The sequence below is a fragment of the Myotis yumanensis genome, unplaced genomic scaffold, assembly GCF_028538775.1.
Source record: "Myotis yumanensis isolate MYYU_CA2020_CCGP unplaced genomic scaffold, mMyoYum1.0.hap1 SCAF_8, whole genome shotgun sequence".
Lineage (NCBI taxonomy): Eukaryota > Metazoa > Chordata > Mammalia > Chiroptera > Vespertilionidae > Myotis > Myotis yumanensis.
Window position 1 is genome coordinate 6,893,378 of NW_027223759.1, and position 19,491 is coordinate 6,912,868.

General features: G+C 43.8%; 2 protein-coding genes across 4 annotated transcripts in view; one reads left to right on the plus strand and one right to left on the minus strand.

Annotated features, from left to right (window-relative positions):
* Nucleotides 1-1,232: 1,232 nt before the first annotated feature.
* On the minus strand, nucleotides 1,233-10,217 carry HSPD1 (heat shock protein family D (Hsp60) member 1). Its single transcript, XM_070421764.1, has 12 exons — nucleotides 10,123-10,217; nucleotides 9,133-9,308; nucleotides 7,702-7,954; nucleotides 6,550-6,632; nucleotides 5,956-6,051; nucleotides 5,460-5,553; nucleotides 5,019-5,187; nucleotides 3,522-3,621; nucleotides 2,758-3,003; nucleotides 2,419-2,593; nucleotides 1,946-2,124; nucleotides 1,233-1,849 (listed from the first exon to the last, which is right to left on the minus strand). Exons 2-12 carry the CDS (start codon nucleotides 9,304-9,306, stop codon nucleotides 1,697-1,699), a joined length of 1,722 nt encoding a protein of 573 aa, XP_070277865.1. The 5' UTR covers nucleotides 9,307-9,308; nucleotides 10,123-10,217; the 3' UTR covers nucleotides 1,233-1,696.
* A 340-nt stretch (nucleotides 10,218-10,557) lies between these two features.
* Nucleotides 10,558-19,491, plus strand: part of LOC139014890 (MOB-like protein phocein) — a 41,068-nt gene continuing 32,134 nt past the window's right edge. The window contains exons 1-5 of one of the 3 annotated variants that reach the window (XM_070421769.1): nucleotides 10,558-10,701; nucleotides 10,733-10,752; nucleotides 11,297-11,461; nucleotides 12,447-12,536; nucleotides 12,636-12,886. In XM_070421769.1, coding sequence (XP_070277870.1) covers nucleotides 10,750-10,752; nucleotides 11,297-11,461; nucleotides 12,447-12,536; nucleotides 12,636-12,686 — 309 coding nt within the window. In that variant the 5' untranslated portion in view covers nucleotides 10,558-10,701; nucleotides 10,733-10,749 and the 3' untranslated portion in view covers nucleotides 12,687-12,886. Of the gene's footprint in view, nucleotides 10,753-11,296; nucleotides 11,462-12,446; nucleotides 12,537-12,635; nucleotides 12,887-19,491 lie in introns of those variants that run through there. The other 2 variants (XM_070421767.1, XM_070421770.1) reach the window with 2 other exon arrangements.

The window sequence follows — 19,491 nt, forward strand, 5'->3', positions numbered from 1 at the left end:
ACAGCGGTGAAGGACTCATTCCACTCACATGGAGCGTGGCTGTGCCCTCACAAAGGTAGAGCAGTATCTTCCCACTTACAGGTAAGTTATCTCCAGAGCTGCAGTAGTTTATATGTAATTATGTATCTTTGATAACAAAGTTTTTTTAAAATAGCAAAGTCCCAGGTATCTTTTTTCTCTGTACAGTACTTCTTTTCATGGAAATAGAATTTGTACTTTACCACTGCTCTCCCAAACACCATAGGTAAATTCTTAGGTTCAGAATCTAACTTAGTGCTTAGGCTCTAACTCGGCTGGTATTCTAGCATGTAGCTGTTTTGGTGAGGGAACCCTGGAATACATAATATTGCCTTGATCTAGCCATCCCTTTTGACCCATGAGGTTCAAGTATGTCCAGAACCCAAGTCACAGTGTCAAGACAGGATATAAACCCAAGCCTTCTGGCTCCAATATCCATGCCCCTGGGTGCTCCATCTAGTCCAGTCTAGAGGCTGTGACAGTGGACCTACAACCGGGCAGCTATACTTTTTGCATCATAACAGGGAAGCAAGACCCCTTTCTTCTTGAAGTGGCACCTGGTGAGTGGAATTGGGGTGGGGAGATGCTACTGAGATGAAACCGGTAAGATTTTTCTCTGTGGAAATGTCCTTGGCTTTTGCCTAGTTGAGTGAGGACATGAAGTTTGCAGCTACATCGGCCATCCTCACAAAGAGGGGAAAGGTAATTTTTCCAGAGAAGCCAACTCAGAACTCTTAATAAGCCAACCCTGCAGTTGTCAACCTGGCTTGTACATAATTGTAGCAAGAGTTTAGCAAGTGTTCCTTAATCCAAGATTGTTCAGAGGGTTAAAGTAATAAGCATTCAGGCCCAGCACTTACTTTTTTCTCTTGTTAATCTCTTTAGGCTCCAGTCATTCTAACAGCAACTAGAAATCTCAAGTACTTCCCATTCCGTTTCTTCTAATCAACTAGCTGCAAAATTATTTTTAAGTGCAGGATTTTAAGTGACTTAGACTTTTGACCTGTGGTGGATTGTATTTTTCCATTTCCGCCCAAGCTATGTATACAGGATAAGGACAGCGGAAATGTTTGCCTCAGTGCCTAGCTTACACCAGATTACACAGCAGGCCCAGGGCCTTACTGAGGAGTTCCTTCCCACCTAGAGCACATCAGGTGCTACAGCTCCAAGACAGACTAGGCTAGTCCCTGACCCAGATGAAAATAAAAATTCAATTAACTTTAAACAAATTTTATTACACAAAGGTCACATAATTGGTATTTCTCTACTTTGTACACAATTATTCTTACTCTCCACAGAAAGGCTGCTTCTTCACTTCTCATCAGGTGATGGCAAGCACTAAAATCCTGATTTTAACAGAATAGTAGTAAAAATGCCTCAGTGATTTACGTTGAAAGCAGTACATTGGTACATGGCTCTTGCACTTATCAGGAATGTACAAATGTATTTTTATTCAAAAATACAAAATAAATTATCTGTAGGCATGGACAATGACAGCAGTAAACCATTGTATGTTGTCAACTGAAACCAGTAACTGATGGTTAGAGTGATTTTCTTGAACATCAGCCAGCCTTTTCTTCAGTCACTTCCTTCAACTGACTTCTCTGAAGTTATAGGTGAGGAGATGCCCTGAGCTCCCTCTCAGTCCTCAGTGATGATGGTAAAGCACTCTTCCGGGCTAGAACATGCCGCCTCCCATCCCTCCTCCCATGCCGCCCATCCCACCCATCCCGGGGTCCTTCTCCTCTTTGGGAAGTTCTGTGACCACAACTTCTGCTGTTGTTAACAGAGAGGCCACGCCAGCAGCATCCAGTAAAGCGGTTCTTACAACCTAGGGAGAGAGTTTGATAAAATATCACTTTTTACTTAGTAAAAAATTAAAACAGAGGACTTATTAAAAGACTTTAGAAAGTGGTCAACTACTTACCTTAGTTGGATCAATGATTCCTTTTTCCACCATATTCACAAATTCTCCAAGCATGGCGTCATAACCAATTTCTGAGGAACCTTGCAAAATTTTCTCAACTATCAACGATCCCTCAACACCTGCATTCTTAGCAATGGTCATTGCAGGAATTTTTAGTGCTTTCTTAATAATTTCTATACCTATAAAGAAAACAAATTTTAGCCACCTTCTTTCTTTCTTTTATAAATATTACAACAGAATTCAACTTGTGAGAGTACTGACATAGGAAAATTACAATTGGAATACACTACAGGCCAAATCATTTCCCCTGAAAATGATGATGCATCTTCATCTCTCGACATCAGTGCTATTGTACTTTTGTTATTCTGGAAACTGCTTTGTGATTTACTGTCCCATTTAGTGGGCAACATTATTCTAACAGAAAGACTGAAAACAAGCTGCAAATAAACTCATTTGTAAGTTAACTTTTTTACCAATTTTTTGATCTTCATTAGTTGGAGTTAATGAGTCCAAGGCTGGAATGCACCGAAGCAGGGCACAGCCCCCTCCCAGAACAATGCCTTCCTCCACGGCAGCTCGGGTAGCATTGAGGGCATCTGTGACTCTGTCTTTCTTTTCATTCACTTCCACATCACTTGTCCCACCAACCTGAAGATTAAAATCAGTCCCGTTAGTATGGCTTCTCTGACTCAAGATGCTGACAGCCAAGAGTCATTAGCACCTAATTTACTTAAAAGCTTAAATAATAAATATCTCCATGAGGAAGCTAATCCCCTGAACAAGAGCCCAAGAAGTCAAGCATGAACTCTTACCTTGAGCACAGCTACCCCATCTGAGAGTTTGGCCAGGCGTTCATTTAGTTTTTCCTTTTCATATTCACTAGTTGTGGTATCTAACTGCTCGATAATTTCTTGAATACGTTTTTCAATCTGAGCCTTGTCACCTTTTCCTTTCAAGAGCATGGCATCATCTTTGGTCACAATGACCTCTCCAACTTTTCCTAAGTCATGAGGCTGAATGTCTTCTAGGTTGAGAGTCAAACCTTCTTCTCCAAACACCTAACAAAAACATTAAAAAAGGAGCAAGTCTCAGTGATGGTTTTTCCATTATACTAAATGTTTATTAATAACACAGCATGCAGTGTCTTAATGAACAAAACAAAAAATCTTGTTTTACTGTTATTTATTTGAAATGTGAGATTTTCAGACCACTGAGTAGAGTCTTCCATTGCATTTCCAACTTCTCACTTAACCCTCAATATTTGAGCTTTATATGAGAAAAGCATAAACTCAGGAAATTCATCCAAGGTCACACTTTTGGTGGAACCAGAACTAACTCTTAAGTCCCCTGTCTTTTTACTATATTCTTAAAAACAGATTAGTCAATAAGGTAGAGAAGGGAATGTGGCACAGCTTAACCCAGCCTCCACCTCCCAGACATGCAACAGAAACAGAGATTAAGTAAGCAGTTCAGTTGGCAGTTCTGTGATTGTAAAAAGTGTAAATTCTACATATTAACTTTAGACCTGGAAGTATAAGTAACATTCCGTAAACCACACCACATTTATGTTACTTACGGCACCACCAGTAGCAATAGCCATGTCTTTAAGCTGGTTCTTCCTATTGTCTCCAAAACCTGGAGCTTTGACTGCTACAACCTGAAGACCAACTTTTAGCCTGTTAGGAACAGTAATTAATAAGTTAAGTTAAAAACAAAAGGTAACTATTTCACAGACTGAAAAATGAGAATTATTAAATTTGAGGGTCATCTAATCAGCACTTATCCCATGGGTTCCATATAGTATTAGATTAGGTTGCTATTAAAGTTTGAGCAAGCAGTGTTCTTAATTTAGTGCCTTTTTAAATGTCAATGTTGCTAATAGCAATTTGAGCAGGTAATGAATACTTAGAATATACAATCAAAGAAATGTTCCCTTGAGACCAGATTGAGAAACAAAAGGAATACACAAACTTCAAGACAGCTGGTCTATTTTACTAAAAAGTCAAATAAAAATCAGAGTGGATAAGCTTTAATGATATGGCAAGTAAATAAGACATCCAACTTTTCAGCTACCAATAAAATGGCCCAATGGAAACTCTGTAAGCCTATTGTTTTTGTTTTTATGTTAGTTTCAAATTCCACAATCTCTAAGGCTTTTGGATCAGGTCAAGGTGTGTAATCTCTAATGCATACATACCTATTTCATTTGTGCATTTCCATTAAAATAAAATTGGAAAACCTTACTTCTGATATACCTCAATTCTTACATTAAGAGTACATAGTTTAGTAATGCCCTAAGATTCTATTTACAGCATTAACATTACCTGTCTTAAAGTCAAAAGTAATGCATTATAGATTTTAAAAATTAAGTGAATAGACCTCACTTAATTAGGTTGAGTGCCTATTTCTGGTTCAGACTATTCACTAATTAAAATTTTCTTTTGCCTTGGACAGTGTGGCTTAGTTGCTTGAGCATCGTCCCATGCACCAAGAGGTTGCTGGTTCGATTCCCAATCAGGGCACATGGCCAGGCTGCAGGCTCAATCCCAAGTAGGGAGCATGCAGGAGGCAGCCTCTCATCAATGTTTCTCTTTCCCTCTCTCTAAAAATCAATAAAAAACATTATATATGTATATATGTATGCATATATATGAATTTTCTTTTAACAGATTATGTAAAACACTGCTGAGTACACTTAGATCTGAAACTTTTGGTACGGCAGTTGTTTACTGATCTTTTCCCATGCAAAACTATAATTGTAAACATAGTTTTCCTGAAAAATCTTTCTTTAAAAAAAATGAAAACAAAATTTAATCATTTACCTACAAAATAACTGTAAACACTTATAAAAATAGAAAGATACCACATACAAAATTAGGCTATGAGAAAGTTGCACAACATATTAAGGACTTTGAGGCCCAATTAAAAAATACACCGCCATTATAACTGGACTGAGGGTCCATGAAGCACACCTGTATTACACAGAACTCTGGGTGGAGGCACATAATGGAGATTCCTAATATCAATATAAATTATTCATCTAGAAAAGTAAACCAAATATCACTACTATTACCTATTCAAAACGAGTGTACTGAGAGCTTCTCCATCAACATCTTCAGCAATTATGACCAGGGGCTTGCGGTGAGCATTGGCAATTTCAAGAGCAGGTACGATGGACTGAACACTAGAAATTTTCTTTTCACTCAACAGAACGTATGCATCTTGGAATTCACATTTCTGACCTGCAAAACAATGAACATTTCAAACCAACTTTAGAACTTTAATATTCTGAAAACGACTGAAATGTATGTAACGGAAAAAGCGATAAATCAAAGTTCTAGTATACTTTACTAGTAAAAGTCACCAATAAGTTCACATTTTTCCTCTATTTCTTATACTCTTTAACTTTTGGTACATATTTGTTTTCAGAGACATGACACCAACTAGTGCCAACATTCTGACACACAGCAAACAACATATTTTTAAAATATTTCAGTCATTGACTTGCTCTTACCTTTTGCTGTATTAATAAAGTATGGAGAAATATAACCTCGATCAAACTTCATGCCTTCAATAATTTCTAATTCATCATTCAGGGTTTTTCCATCCTATGAAAAGAATCAAAGAGTTAGCTGTATGAATTTCATTAAAGAAACAACAAAAACTGTACCTACAGAGCAGATTAACAAGTTGACCCCACTTGTCTTACTTGAGGGATCCAGGTAGGAGTATGTAAATGCCCCATGGCATCCTACTCTACTGCTGAAAACATTCTCAGAAAGCTTATCTGAATTAACTTTTACAACTAGAAGACAGTATCACTTATGTCAGGATGGATTCATTCCTCACAGCAAAGGCCAGTAATTCACACAAAGCAGAGTTAAGTACTCTATTCTATACAGGTGCTGACAGTACACATGAAGGAATAAAATAGAATATACTCTTAGAAACATACAGACAGAATTTTGTGCTGACATCTCATTTCAGGCTACCATGGAAAACACACTTGCCTTCACAGTGATGACGCCTTTCCTTCCAACCTTTTTCATTGCGTCAGAAATTATGTTGCCAATTTCTTTGTCTCCATTTGCAGAAATTGTAGCAACCTGAAACAATCAAGTTACCTTTCCAAATTACAAGGTAAGGCTAGTGTTCTCCATCAACTCCCCTCCTTTTCCTAGTAACTTCCAAATGGATACATCCATGGGGGGAGGGGACAACAGAAGAAGGGGGCTTTATGTTTTCAACTTATTATTTGGCTACATTATTTTCAAAAGACATGAAACATGCAATTACTCTTTTAAACAAAAACAGTGAATTAAAGAGGCTGACCCCATTATTTTGTTTTCCTTTGGCAAACATGGCAATACTACCACATACATACAAATAAGTCTTATAGCATGCAGAAATAAAAATAGCAGCCCATTAAAACTCGTGTCATGATCACTGAATTATTTTTAAATATTTTAGCAAGCATTCAATAAGAAAAATGCTTCCAATGTAGGTGATTGAATAGTACTGTTATTCTGAAATTGGTGTATGATTTCCATGAAATGTTATTAAATTTTTTTACTTTACCACAAAATATTATGAAAAATCCCTACCTGAGCTATTTCTTCAGGGGTTGTCACAGGTTTAGATTGCTTCTTAAGTTCAGAAATCACAGCATCAACAGCTAACATCACACCTGGGTCAAGAATAAACATCATTACAATACTTATTCTCTCATGTCTACATGTCACATAAAAATTTTGATTTATATAAATGTTTTCATGCCTGAACAGCTTACACACTGCTTCTATGCCAGAATTTTTCCAAATCATATGGAGCTGGATGGCATGCACTGAAACAGGAACTTTAATCAAGTCCCACAATGCCAAAATATTTTGAAAATTAGACTAAAAGAATTGAGGTGTACAATTTGCAAAAATCTAACCATTCAACTCATTCTGTATAAATCATTCCCAATCCAATGTGCCTCTGGAAGGGGCACGTGTGGAAAGCAATCAAATGATGTGTCTGTCACATGGATCCCCCCCGCATCCCATACACTCTCTCTAAAAAAAAAAAAATCAATGAAAAAATATCCCCACTCCTCTAGTGAGGACTAAAATTAAATAAATAACAAACAGTGGTCTAGCTTCCTGAAACAAGCAATAATAACCAAAATGCAGGCCAATAACAAAGTATGTGTTGTTCAGAGGCATCTCAGTTGCTTAGACTGAAGGCCAAGGTTGTGGGTTCATTTCCTGATCAGGGCACACACAAGCAGCCAATGAATGCATAAATAAGTGGAACAACAAAATCCATGTTTCTCTCTCTCTAAAATCAATTAAAAAAAAAAAAAAAGGAGAGAGAGAAGTAAAAATCTGCTTTTAAAAAATCTGTGACATCCTGGGCGACTTAGCTGCTTATTAGGCCCTACTTACTAAGGTAAAGCATCAGAACTGTACAATCTCTCTCTGCTCTAATCCCCAGAAGTTGACTGTTTTCAAGGTGCACAGTACATACTGTATCTTCCACTAAAAATATTAGCTTTCAGGGTGTTGGGGAGACTGACTACAGAAAATGTCTTAGGAAATGTCTCATTTTCCTCCTTAACACCTTGCACAGTGCTCACCACACAGCCAGGCATTCAATCACTATTTGCTAAAGGAATAATCAGCATGAGAATTTTTAGGAAGAGAAATAAGAATCAACTTTCTAATTCAATGGACAGTTTAAAACAATGCCTGACAATGCAGAGGCATTCCTACCTCTCCTGATTTCCACTGGATTAGCACCTTTGCTGATCTTCTCAAAGCCTTCCTTGGCAATGGAGCGTGCCAGCACAGTAGCCGTGGTGGTGCCATCCCCAGCCTCTTCATTTGTATTATTGGCAACATCTTGAACAAGTCTAGCGCCAATATTTTTATATTTATCTTTCAAGTCGATGGACTTTGCAACGGTCACACCATCTTTTGTTACTTTGGGACTTCCCCAGCTCTGTTCAATAATCACTGTTCTTCCCTGTAATTGCAGAGGGAAAAAGAAGGGGGAAAAGTTACAGAACCACACACTTGAAAGCCTCAACATATTATCAGATCTGAAGCATAAACCTCAAGGGCAAGTTCATCAATGAACTTAGTTTACAGAAAAACACCTCATTGTTGTCAAGTGCATAACTTTCGATAAGGTATTCTAGAAGATAAAAATCCTAGAGACTAAAGGATGTTATAAAACAGGAGCATTTGAGATCTTCCTGGCAACTATAATCAGTTATGCTCAAATAAACTCATAAAAACTCTAAAAATATAATGAAATTCTTCACGTTACTTATACTTCAAGTTTTCCCCAGTGACTGCTACCTTGAAAGTCATGTGAAAACTTACTTTTAACTTGCTTTAAAGTGTAGTTACTAAAATATTAACTGCAAGGCAAGCACAATGCACTCTTGCAGGGCCACTGAACATTAAATATTTCTCAAGTATGGTGCAGAGTAATGGCAGCTTTTCGTTTGAACCAAAGCTGCTATTTGGGAGGCATGCCAATGCCTTACTTTTTTTCTTAATTTTTTATTGTTTAAAGTATTACATATGTCTCCTTTCCAATGCCTCATTTATACAGTTTGGATCACTTTGATATTTGAATTGTTTTCAAACTAAAATGAACCATCACTCCACTGTGCACAACCTTCAAAGGCCTCTTCAATTTATTACCACTCACTCACCAGTCTCACGTTAAGCGAGACAAATTTTTAAATGTGCTTTGGAACAGAAGGGACAGCAGAAAAAAGTAGGTAAAACTAGAACCTTCACGAACGTATTTAGGTATTATAGGAGATAAGTACCATCCTTCCCTCTATGTTTGCTATTTACTGGGATACAATCCAAAATTTAACAAAAGCTGGCAAGCAAGGTGAACCCTACCTGGAGTTTAAGAATCCATCTTAAGCTGAGTTACCAATGGATTACATCACATATTATACAAAATGAAATTTCTTAAATTTCTTAAATTTAAGTTTTAAGACTATCACATATAAGGAAAAGAAAAAAAAATAACCAATAATGTGGACCTTACATGTAAATTGGGTTCTCTCAAAAGTGGACACTCATATACTGTCCAAGTTCAGCGTGACTATCTGCCATCAGTAAAATATGAATTAACTAGCAGTACTATCAATGGCAATAAAATAAGAATACTGATACCTTTGGCCCCATAGTAACGGCTACAGCATCGGCTAAAAGGTCGACACCTTGAAGCATTAAGGCTCGAGCCTCGGCACCGAATTTTACATCTTTGGCATAAGCCCGAGTGAGATGAGGAGCCAGCGCCCTGGACACGGGCCTCATCTGGCGAAGGACTGTGTGCAATCGAAGCATTTCTGGGGAGCGGAGGAGACAGGCATGTCAGCGGTACATCCACACCCGCGCCACAGAACAAACCGCGGACGTGAACCGGGCTGACCTGGGCCAGCCCCGATGCCCGGGCCCCCGCAGGCCTGGCCTGCAGCACCGGCACCGGGCAGCCGTCTGCCAGCCAGGGCCCTGCCCCCGCCGCTGCTAGCGAAAGCGCGTTCATCTTCCGCTGCTGAAACGGCCGTGAGAGCCAACCCCTCCAACGCGCCCCCGAGACCCCGAGTCCGCGGGAAAGGAGGTCATGAACTCGGGAGTCAGCGGAGTAAAAATATCCCCGACTCTGCAAAAACCTGAGCAAAATGTGTCCCCAGGGCCGCCGGCTAGGCCGCTGCCCTGGCTGCTCGGCCCGACCCACTCCGAGCGGCCCCACGTGTCTCCCCATCCCAACGCCCCGAGCAAGGTCAAGGGTGCAGGCGCCGCACCCCGCCCAGCCCGCGGGGCCCGAGGAAGTCCCCACGCGGCTGCGACCCCTCTCCCCGCAGCCCCGCAGCCGGCCTGCCGGGGGCTGCATCGGGAGGCCCTAGGGGTGCACCCCCCCGGACCCCCACGCGCTCCAGGCCAGCCCTCCCTCCCGCGCCTGCCCGGCGAGCGACCCACGCCGCACGTGACGGGCACCGCATGGACCCGACCCGGGAGGCCTGGGCCGGCCGATCTGGGCCTGCGGCGCCGGGGGGAATCCCAGGCTCGCCCGGGCCGACCGGCCCCGGCCCCATCGCAGCAGGGGGAGGGCCGCTCCGGGGTCCCGGGCGCCGGGGAGGGGCGGCGCGGGCGGCCGCGTACCTGCGGGGCAGCGGCAGGGCGTGCGGGCGGCGAGGCGGGCCGTCGGCGGCGAGTGAGGGACAGAGTGCAGGGCGCACACGGCAATGAGCTGGGCCCCTCCCGCCAGGCTCCCCGCCCCGCGGCCACGCGTGCGCCGGCGCCGCCCCCACACCCCCCCGTCGGCCCCGGCCCGGCAATCGGCACCGCGGCGCGCAGGCCCCGCCCCTCCCTACCCGCGCGGGGCCCGGCCGGCGGCCCCAGCCTTCCCGGCCAACTTAGGCTAGTTCCGGGGCGGCGCTCGGTTCTAGAACTTTCCGGAAGGGGCCGTGCGCCCTGTAGGTCAAGGGTTAAGTGGCGTCACTTCCGGGAGGGGGCGCGGGGAGCGGACTTTCTCCCGGGCAGGCGGCCTGGAAAAGCCTAGAAAGAGCTCCGCTTTCCGCCCGCCTCCCGGTCGGGGCGGAAGTGGGCGGTGCCGAGGCCTCGGGGCCAATCGCGGCGCGCGGCGCGGCTGCCGCCCTCCGGGGGGCGGGGCGCGGGGCGGGCGCCTGCGCGCTGGGCAGCCCCGGGTTCACGTGGCCAGCGGCGACTGCGGCTCTCTCCTGGCGGCCGCGGCGCGACAGCGGAGCACGGGTGGCGGCGGCCGGAGTCATGGTGAGCCCCGCGTGGGCACCGGTCGGCCCGGGGGCGGGGACCCCCCGGCCGGTTCTCGTTGGCAGGGGCAGGAGTCGCTCAGGGGCCCGCACCGGCCCGACACCTGGGGACGCCGGGCCCCCCGACTCTTTCCTCCGCCGCGGGCTCTGGGCACGCGCGTGTGCAGCGGGCGTGGGGCCGGGGGGCGGGAGTCGGGACGCGCGTGCGGCCGTCCACCCGCTGTCCCCGGCAGGGCCTCGGTGGACGGGCGATGTCGGGCAGGAAGCGTGGCCCTGGGCGGAGCGGTGGACTTGAGTGTCTGCTGAGAATGCCCTGAGGGAGGGAAATGCTTGACCTTGGGATGGACGCAGGTCGCCTTTGGAAGCCCGTCTGGCTGACGACCCTCCGGAGGGGACGGGGCAGGACCTGGGCATGTGCGCGGGGCCGTCCGCAGGTCTCCCGACCGAGCAGTCCGAGCTGCGATCTCCGTCCCGTTCGCCGAGGCATGGCCTGTGCACGGCATGGCCACGGCCGCTGTTCCCACCCGGGCCTTTCCCTCCCGCAGGCAGGACAGGCCTTTCGGAAGTTCCTCCCCCTCTTCGACCGCGTGCTGGTGGAGAGGAGCGCCGCGGAGACCGTCACCAAGGGGGGCATCATGCTGCCGGAGAAGGCCCAGGGGAAGGTGCTGCAGGCCACCGTCGTCGCCGTGGGGTCCGGCTCCAAGGGAAAGGTAAACCGGAGCTAAGTTGCAGCTAGGGTGTGTGTGTGTGAAGTGGAAGGGAAAATAAATCCTTGGTTGTTATTAAAAGTAGCCCTTTAAGTAGCTGGGGTCGTTTCCTTAGTTCCGTCCCGTCTGCTCTGGCTCTTTAATGAAAATGATCGTAAAATGAAGTTGCTCGTTTTTACGCGGAGAGTCGGAGAAGATGAAAACAGAATTAAGCTTTGCTATTGCGGAAGGCGGGCCTTTAAGAATCGGGCTACTCCCTCTAACTCTGAGGCTGCCCTACCTGACCCCCCACCACCTTTTACCTCCTTGGCTTACCTGTGAAGCTAAGAGGTTGCTCTGTGCCTTCCAGGTATCCTCCAGGTAACTGGTTAGAGCTCAGCCTCTCCAAGTGTCACCCTGAATACACAGATAATGCCCTTGGGGTCAGATATGGGAGTTGCATTGTTGCAAGTTGCCTGTAAGAAAGTTCTAGCAAGGAGCCAGGAGTAGGAAGCCTGTAGGAAGCGAGCCCTGCGCTTCAGTCCCTGTTTCTCTCCAGATCTGTTTTTGAGAAAAGGAAATCGAATCCCAAAAGCAGTCTGTTCCAACTCAGGACGTTTTTCTTACATTTTTGAATGCTGAGTTAAACATGACCGTGTGCACATGGTTTTAAAAACTGGCTTATTTAAAACGGTCCAGTCCATAGGTTATGTTAATATTTAACCTTTAAAAAATTAGCTCAAGTTAGCTTTTTCCCTGTATAACTTCTTGAACTTTTACACTGAAGTCAGGTTTTAGTTTAAGCCACCCTGTGGGCATTGTTTCAAAATGTAACTAACTCTCCAGTGATACCTTGGAGTGAAGAACTAGGGTTGTAGATACCATATCACTTCACTACCAAGTCCTTTTTCAACACTTGGCTTGAGTGAGCACATTTGATTAACCCCAGTTAGGTGTGAATGTTTGTGAGCTAGATGTCTTTGCTAATACATATCCTTATTTTCTGAAGGGTGGAGAGGTTCAACCTGTTAGCGTGAAAGTTGGAGATAAAGTTCTTCTTCCAGAATATGGAGGCACCAAAGTAGTTATAGACGACAAGGTGTGTAAACTTAATGTATTTTCTTAAAATCTTAGTAATTTAAAAAAGTTACATGTTTGCTTTTTTTTTTTTCTTAACTAATGGTTTCTCTATTTGCAGGACTATTTCTTATTTAGAGATGGTGACATTCTTGGGAAGTATGTAGACTGAAATAAATCACTATTGAAATGGCATCATGTGAAGCTGCCCATTCCATTGAAGTTCTGAAATCTTTCATCATGTAAATAATTTCCGTGTCTCTTTTATAATAAACTAATGATATCCAAACTGATGACATCCAGTGTCTCTTAAAATTTAGTTTCACTGTACTGATATAAACATTTCTAAATAAAAATATATGAATAAATGGTTTTAGGGTTCTCTAGTTTATGCTTTTTTCCTTAAGTAACCTGCAGAGAATTCTGGAAAACAAGGCTTTCAGTTTTCACATTTAATTTAGCCTTAGTACATAAATATTTGATACTGATACAAAGCCATGAATTTACAGTTACATTTTCTTTGAGAGGCAATAGGCACTTATTTGAGATGCAAAAGAACAGAATCCATTGACATAAAAAACATCCAAACCTATAAGAGTTGATAATCCCAGAATGGTAGTTTGCAGGGTTTTTTTTAATGCATTGGAGAGTAAGGAAGATTACATGAAGGTGGGAGAAGGCAAGATGGGGATTGGATTACAGAATAGTTAAGACTGGCCTTGCGGGTGGTTGTCTTTAGAAGAGAGTTTGAAAAGAAGCATTTCAAAGGTGTGTTGATCTATTTAGATTCACAGATACAAGACAGGGCTTGCTTAGGCAAAGATGGGCCTTTTTCCTATTCTATGCCTGGGGTGTGACTACCCACCATGACCTGCCCAGTTAGGGTTTTATGATCAGATCACCCTGTGAGATTTGCCATAGAACCACTCTTCTGTTCACAAAGCTGCTGTACACCCATTCAGACAGAAACCCAAATGGTGTTCCAAAAGAAGGTGAATAATTGAACAGAAGGAAGGGATTTCCGCAGGTGCAGGTAAGCTAATAGTGATGCTAATTGTAAAGAATGTTCATGGGGTATGATGTCTGCTTTTTGGGAGCTTTGCAAACAGTTTGGAAGAAAAACTGCTCTGGGCCCAGTACAAAGGTTAATTTGCCCACTTGGAACTTTAAAGGGTTGAAGAGTGAGACTTGCAAGGCAGTTCCGCTGGGGTGACAGCTTCCACTTCTAAAAGTACCTCCGTTTATATTTTACAACGTTAGGGTCTAGTGAGGTGAGCTGGGGAGGGCACTGCTGCACACAATCACTTAGCGTCCCAGACTACCTACTAGCCCAATTGTCCTGGGACGGTTGGAGCCACTGCATAGAGAAGCATATAGGGGCATTTATGGTCCAGGTCTAGAGCTTCATCCCTCACTGGTGTTGGTTAGGAAATTCCAGACTGAGTGGCATAAAATTTCACTCCTGGGAGAGGCTGAACCATGAAAATGTCTAAAAAACATTTTTAAAAGGTGAAGTCAACAAGCCTTGGCCAGAGAGCTCGCTTGGTGAGAGTCATGGTCCTTATATGCCAAGGTTGCTGGTTTAATCCTGGGTCAGGGCACATGCAAGAAGTAGCAGATGAATATACAAATAAGTGGAATAACAAATCAATGTTTCCCTTTGTAAAACAACAAAAATTTTTTTTAATATATTTTATTGATTTTTTACAGAGAGGAAGGGAGAGGGATAGAGAGTTAGAAATACCGATGAGAGAGAAACCGATCAGCTGCCTCCTGCACACCTCCTACTGGGGATGTGCCTGCAACCAAGGTACGTGCCCCTGACCAGAATTGAACCCGGGACCCTTCAGTGCGCAGGCCAAACCGGTCAGGGCAACAAATTTTTTTTTAAATCAACTAGCAACCTAACTATAACAAGCTTATATTGAACTATAATCATTTGTGGAATCTAGTGTTATATTTTTAAGTTTTATATTTAGAAAAATTTGATGAACATTTCCATTTTTTAAATGTTAATACAGGAGGGGGCAGGGGAGAACGGGAGCTGGCTGGAAGAGGTTAATGGGGGGAACAGGAGGACCTATGTAATACTTTCAACAATAAAGATTAAAAGAAAAAAATGTTAATACTACCATATAATTTACTTGACCAAAAAAATCCAAGGCAAGGTGTATGATAGCAACCATTGGCTAAGTGCCTTCTATATGCCGGGATAGGCACAGTGTGATAAAAATTACAGTTAACACATCAGGATCATTTTCTAGGTTCTGGCTTCTGTTGCAGGTACTCTGCATATATCAATTGGTTTAATTTTTCAACAACCCTATGAGCTAGGCTACTATCACTCTCCGCTTGTCCATGAGGAAGGTGGGGCACAGGGGTTCAGTGATAGCCAACATCACCTAGCAGGAAGTGGCAAAGCCAGGAATTGGATTTAAGTAGTCAACCTCCAGCTGCTACTGTCTGAAACTTCATCCTCTCTGGACTCTGCTACTTTTGTCAGCTAATTCTAAGCACTCAATACACATTTCAATCCTGGTGGTAACCACTGTGGCATGGGAAGGGTGTGTGTGTGTGTGTAAATGTCTGGCAATTAGTAGGTATCTAATACATAGTTTGTTGAATTCAACAAATAGGAAACTGAGTCACAGAACTGGATAAATAGCTTGATTTAGCTCTAGCGGCTAGGGAGAACTAAGATGTGAACCCAGACAATCCTACTCGAGTTGAATACCACCCCCTAAAATCAGCTATGAGATATTTCTGTGTTGGTGATCAAATTTATTTGAGTTTCTTATAAACTATTCTGATCATGTCTTAAAAGTTGTGTCCCAGCCTGGCTGGTGTAGCTCAGTGGTTGAGCGTCAACCTAGGAACCAGGAGGTCGGGGTTCGAGTCCCGGTCAGGGCACATGCCGGGGTGGCAGGCTCCATCCCCAGTGAGGGATGTGCAGGAGGCAGCCGATCCATGATTCTCTCTCACCATGGATGTTTCTGTCTTTCTCCCTCTCCCTTCCTCTCTGATATCAATAAAAACATATTATAAAAAAAAAAGTTGTGTTCCCGCCGAAACCGGTTTGGCTCAGTGGATAGAGCGTCGGCCTGCGGACTGAAAGGTCCCAGGTTCGATTCCGGTCAAGGGCATGTACCTGGGTTGCGGGCACATCCCCGTTTGGGATGTGCAGGAGGCAGCTGATCGATGTTTCTCTCTCATCGATGTTTCTAACTCTCTATTCCTCTCCCTTCTTCTCTGTAAAAAATCAATAAAATATATTTAAAAAAAAAAAAAAGTTGTGTTCCAAAAAATAAAAAGTTATGTCCCATATTTTCCTTGTAAAATTGAAATCTAAATGAAGTAAATGGCATGGAATATGGTCTCAGCTTTTGATAATGCTTCTATCAATAAAGTAGTAAGTGTAGGTATTTGCATTTATGTGCAAGGCATTTAGTGGCATTTGTTATACTGAGGTTTAACTTGTTTTATTACGTACAAGAATTATGATTAAAAGCTCTACTTCTACAGCACCCAAGTGGGTCATCAGTTTCCTACTGTGCAAAGCTAGATAATGGGCTTTGCAGATCCTAACCTTGAAAGCTCCGGTTTCCCTGTTATCAGTAAGAAAATTGAGTGGGAAGAGATGAAGAAACTTGTTCAAGGCCATGGGGCTGGTAACTTGCAGACTTAGGAATCTAGGCCAAAGGCCCTGGCTGGCCCATTCCCCCAAGTTTGTTTTCTGAAGACCCAAGTAAGTACAAGAGTTTTGAGATCTAAGATGACAGTTTCCAAACCTTGGTTCATCCAAACCTGGTGTACTTAAAATGTCAGAGCTCTATTCATAACCTAAATCAGAAGGATGAGAGAATTTTTTTCTTTTAATTTTGTTTTTGTTTTTTTTGCACCACAGAAATAGTCCTGTGATGCTGGTTTAGCAGAATTGGTAAAGAAAGAATTTCATGCTGAGATTATGTTGGGAATAGGCAAAAAAATTGTGACATGAGAAAGACCCAAAATAGGGACATTGGGGACAATGGGACCAGGTTTCAGAACAATATGTTTTGTACTGTTTGTTCAACAGAAAAATAATAATGATGGTAAAAGATAAACAAACTAGGTATAATTCTAACTGGAATTTTCATAATATAATTTTTGAGCACTTGCCAGGCATCTGTGCTAGCACTTAACATGTCATCTTGCTTAATTGTAATCATAGCAACCCTGTGAGGCAGATACTCTTTGCCTCATGGGTGAAAGATGTACAGAGAAGTAGAGGAATTTGTTCAAGGTGACAGAAATTTTAAGTCATAAGTGGGAATTGAACTCAGGTTTGTCTGACTTCAAAGTCTGCCTTCCATATTCTACACAAAAAAATCAGGAAACTGAAAATAAAATTAAAATTACCCAGGGAACTATTCTATTGTACAAATATTATTATTATTAAGATTATGGGTCTTTTCTTTTATTGTTTCAGAATGTATATGTTACAAAAATAATTTATTTTAAAAATTGGGAAATAGGATTTTTTTCATTTTTTATTTAATTGTGGCAAGAATACTTAATATGAGATCTACCCTCAATAGATTTTTAAAAAATCCTCACCAGAGGATATTTTTCCATTGCTTTTCAGAGAGAGCGGAAGGGAAAGAGGGAGGGACAGAGAGAGAGAAGCATAGATGTGAGAGACGCATCAACTAATTGCCTCCTGCACATGCCCCCTGACCAGAGGATAGGGAGCGAACCAGAAACCCAGGCACATGCCCTTGACCAGGAATTGAATTCAAGATGCTTCGGTGCAAGGGCTGACACTCTAACCATTGTGAAAAACTGGCCAGGGCTACCCTCAACAGATTTTTAACTGTAATATTGTTGATTATAGGCACATTGTTGTACAACAGATATCTAGAACTTTTTCATCTTGCCTAACTGAAACATTATGTCCGTTAATTAACTTTCCGTTTCCTCTCCCCCTTCTCTGGCAACCACCATTCTACTTTTTGCTTCTAAGACTTTGACTATTTTTTTTTTAATACATTTTTTATTGATTTCAGTGAGGAAGGGAGAGGGAGAGAGAGATAGAAACATCAATGATGAGAGAGAATCATTGGTTGGCTGCCTCCTGCACAGCCCCCACTGGGGACCAAGCCCACAACCCAGGCATGTGCCCTGACCAGGAATGGAATGGTGACCTCCTGTCACCATTCCATTGGTACATAGGTTGACACTCAACCACTGAGCCACACCAGTCAGGCAAGAGTTTGACTGTTTTAGATACTGACCTCATATAAGTGGAATCATGCAGTATTTGACTTATGATTGGCTTTTTTCACTTAGCACAGTGTGCTCAAGGTTCATCCATGTTTTCACATGACAGGGTTTCATATATATTCCCCCTAAAATGTATACACACTTTAACAGCTGACAGCTCAATTTTGAAAATGAAATGTATTTTAATAGATACTGCCATTATAATTATTCAGTGTGCATACATTTTTTGAGGCACCGTATATATATTGGTTGACTGTTGACTTATCTGTATATATAGAAAGCCAGCGACCATAATGCTGTAATAACCATAATGACCAGTCACTATGATGCCCACTGTGGCCAGCGAACCAGCCCCATCAGGTACATATGTCTCTGTTTTTCCCCATTGACCCAAGAGCTCTCTATGTGGTTAGCTGAGGCTGATCCCTGGCCAGCATTGCAGCTTTACTTATTCCTCTGCTCAAACCTGCTCTTTTCCCATTCTTCCCAGTTACTGTTCTCAAAAGTATCCTTTAATAAGTACTGCCCACTACCAGACCCTCCCACCTGGATCAAGGGCAGGGCTGGATAGCCAAATGCCCCGCCTCCTTCCCCCCAGCCAGCCCCGCCCCCCATCGGCCCACCCCACCGAGATAGGCCTGCAGCCCCTCCACGCCAGCTGGCCCCACTCCTGATAGCTCCCCCCACCCCAATAGGGGGTGGGGCTGGCCAGCCAATCACCTATGGGCTCACGGCTGGGGAGCGCAGCAGTGGTAGTGGGAGCCTCTCCTGCCTCCACGGCAGTGCTAAGAAAGCAACAGCAAGCAAAAGAGCGAGGGGTCCCAGACTGCAAGAGGGATGTCTGAGTGCCGGCTTACGCCGGATCCTTGTGGGGAGTGGGCCTAAGTCAGCAGGTGGACATCCCCTGAGGGGTCCCGGACTGTGAGAGGGATGTCCGACTGCCAGCTTAGGCCCACTCCGTGGGGAGCAGCCCTAAGCTGGCAGTCAGACATCCCTCAAGGGGTCCTGGACTGCAAGGGGATGCAGGCCTGGCTGAAGGACCCACCCCCCAGTGCACAAAATTCCTGCACCGGGCCTCTAGTTTTAAATATATTAATATTACTATGTGATAGGCAGTTAGACATGAGCAGAGCAAGGAGCATGGGCCAAGTACAGAAGGTCACTAGGTGGGAAGCTCTGGGTGCTGAGGGGCAAAATGGGAAAACAAGGACCTTGTCTCCAGGAAAACCTTTCTTTCCCTAGCATATTGGTGGTCATGCGGTTTAGATCCTCTGACCTTTCATATCACTGGTCATTCAGTTCAGATCCTCCCCTAACCTTTCCTCCCTGCCATGTTGCTAGTCATGTGGGTTAGACCCTTAGAGGGGGAACCAACAAGGAGGCCAGAAAATAGCCCATAAACATTCAGCCCCCAAGACAATGAGATGTGGACCCACATCAAGTACATCTAGACCTCAGTTGTGTTTCAGCTCCAGGCCCAGAAAAGCAGCAAAACCAAAGAAGCCAGGCCATGGCTGACATCAGGACCAGCTGCATTGACTAATGACCCTCCCCCGCACCTGCCCTGGTGTTGATCAATCTGTGATCAACAGTGATCCTGAAAGGGCACACCGGGAAAGCTGATACATATCCTATTGGGGGTCCTCCCCTGAGGCCTCCAGATATTCTCAAGGAGAACCCAAGGAGGTGATCTTTAAGGAACACTCCCCGCCTTT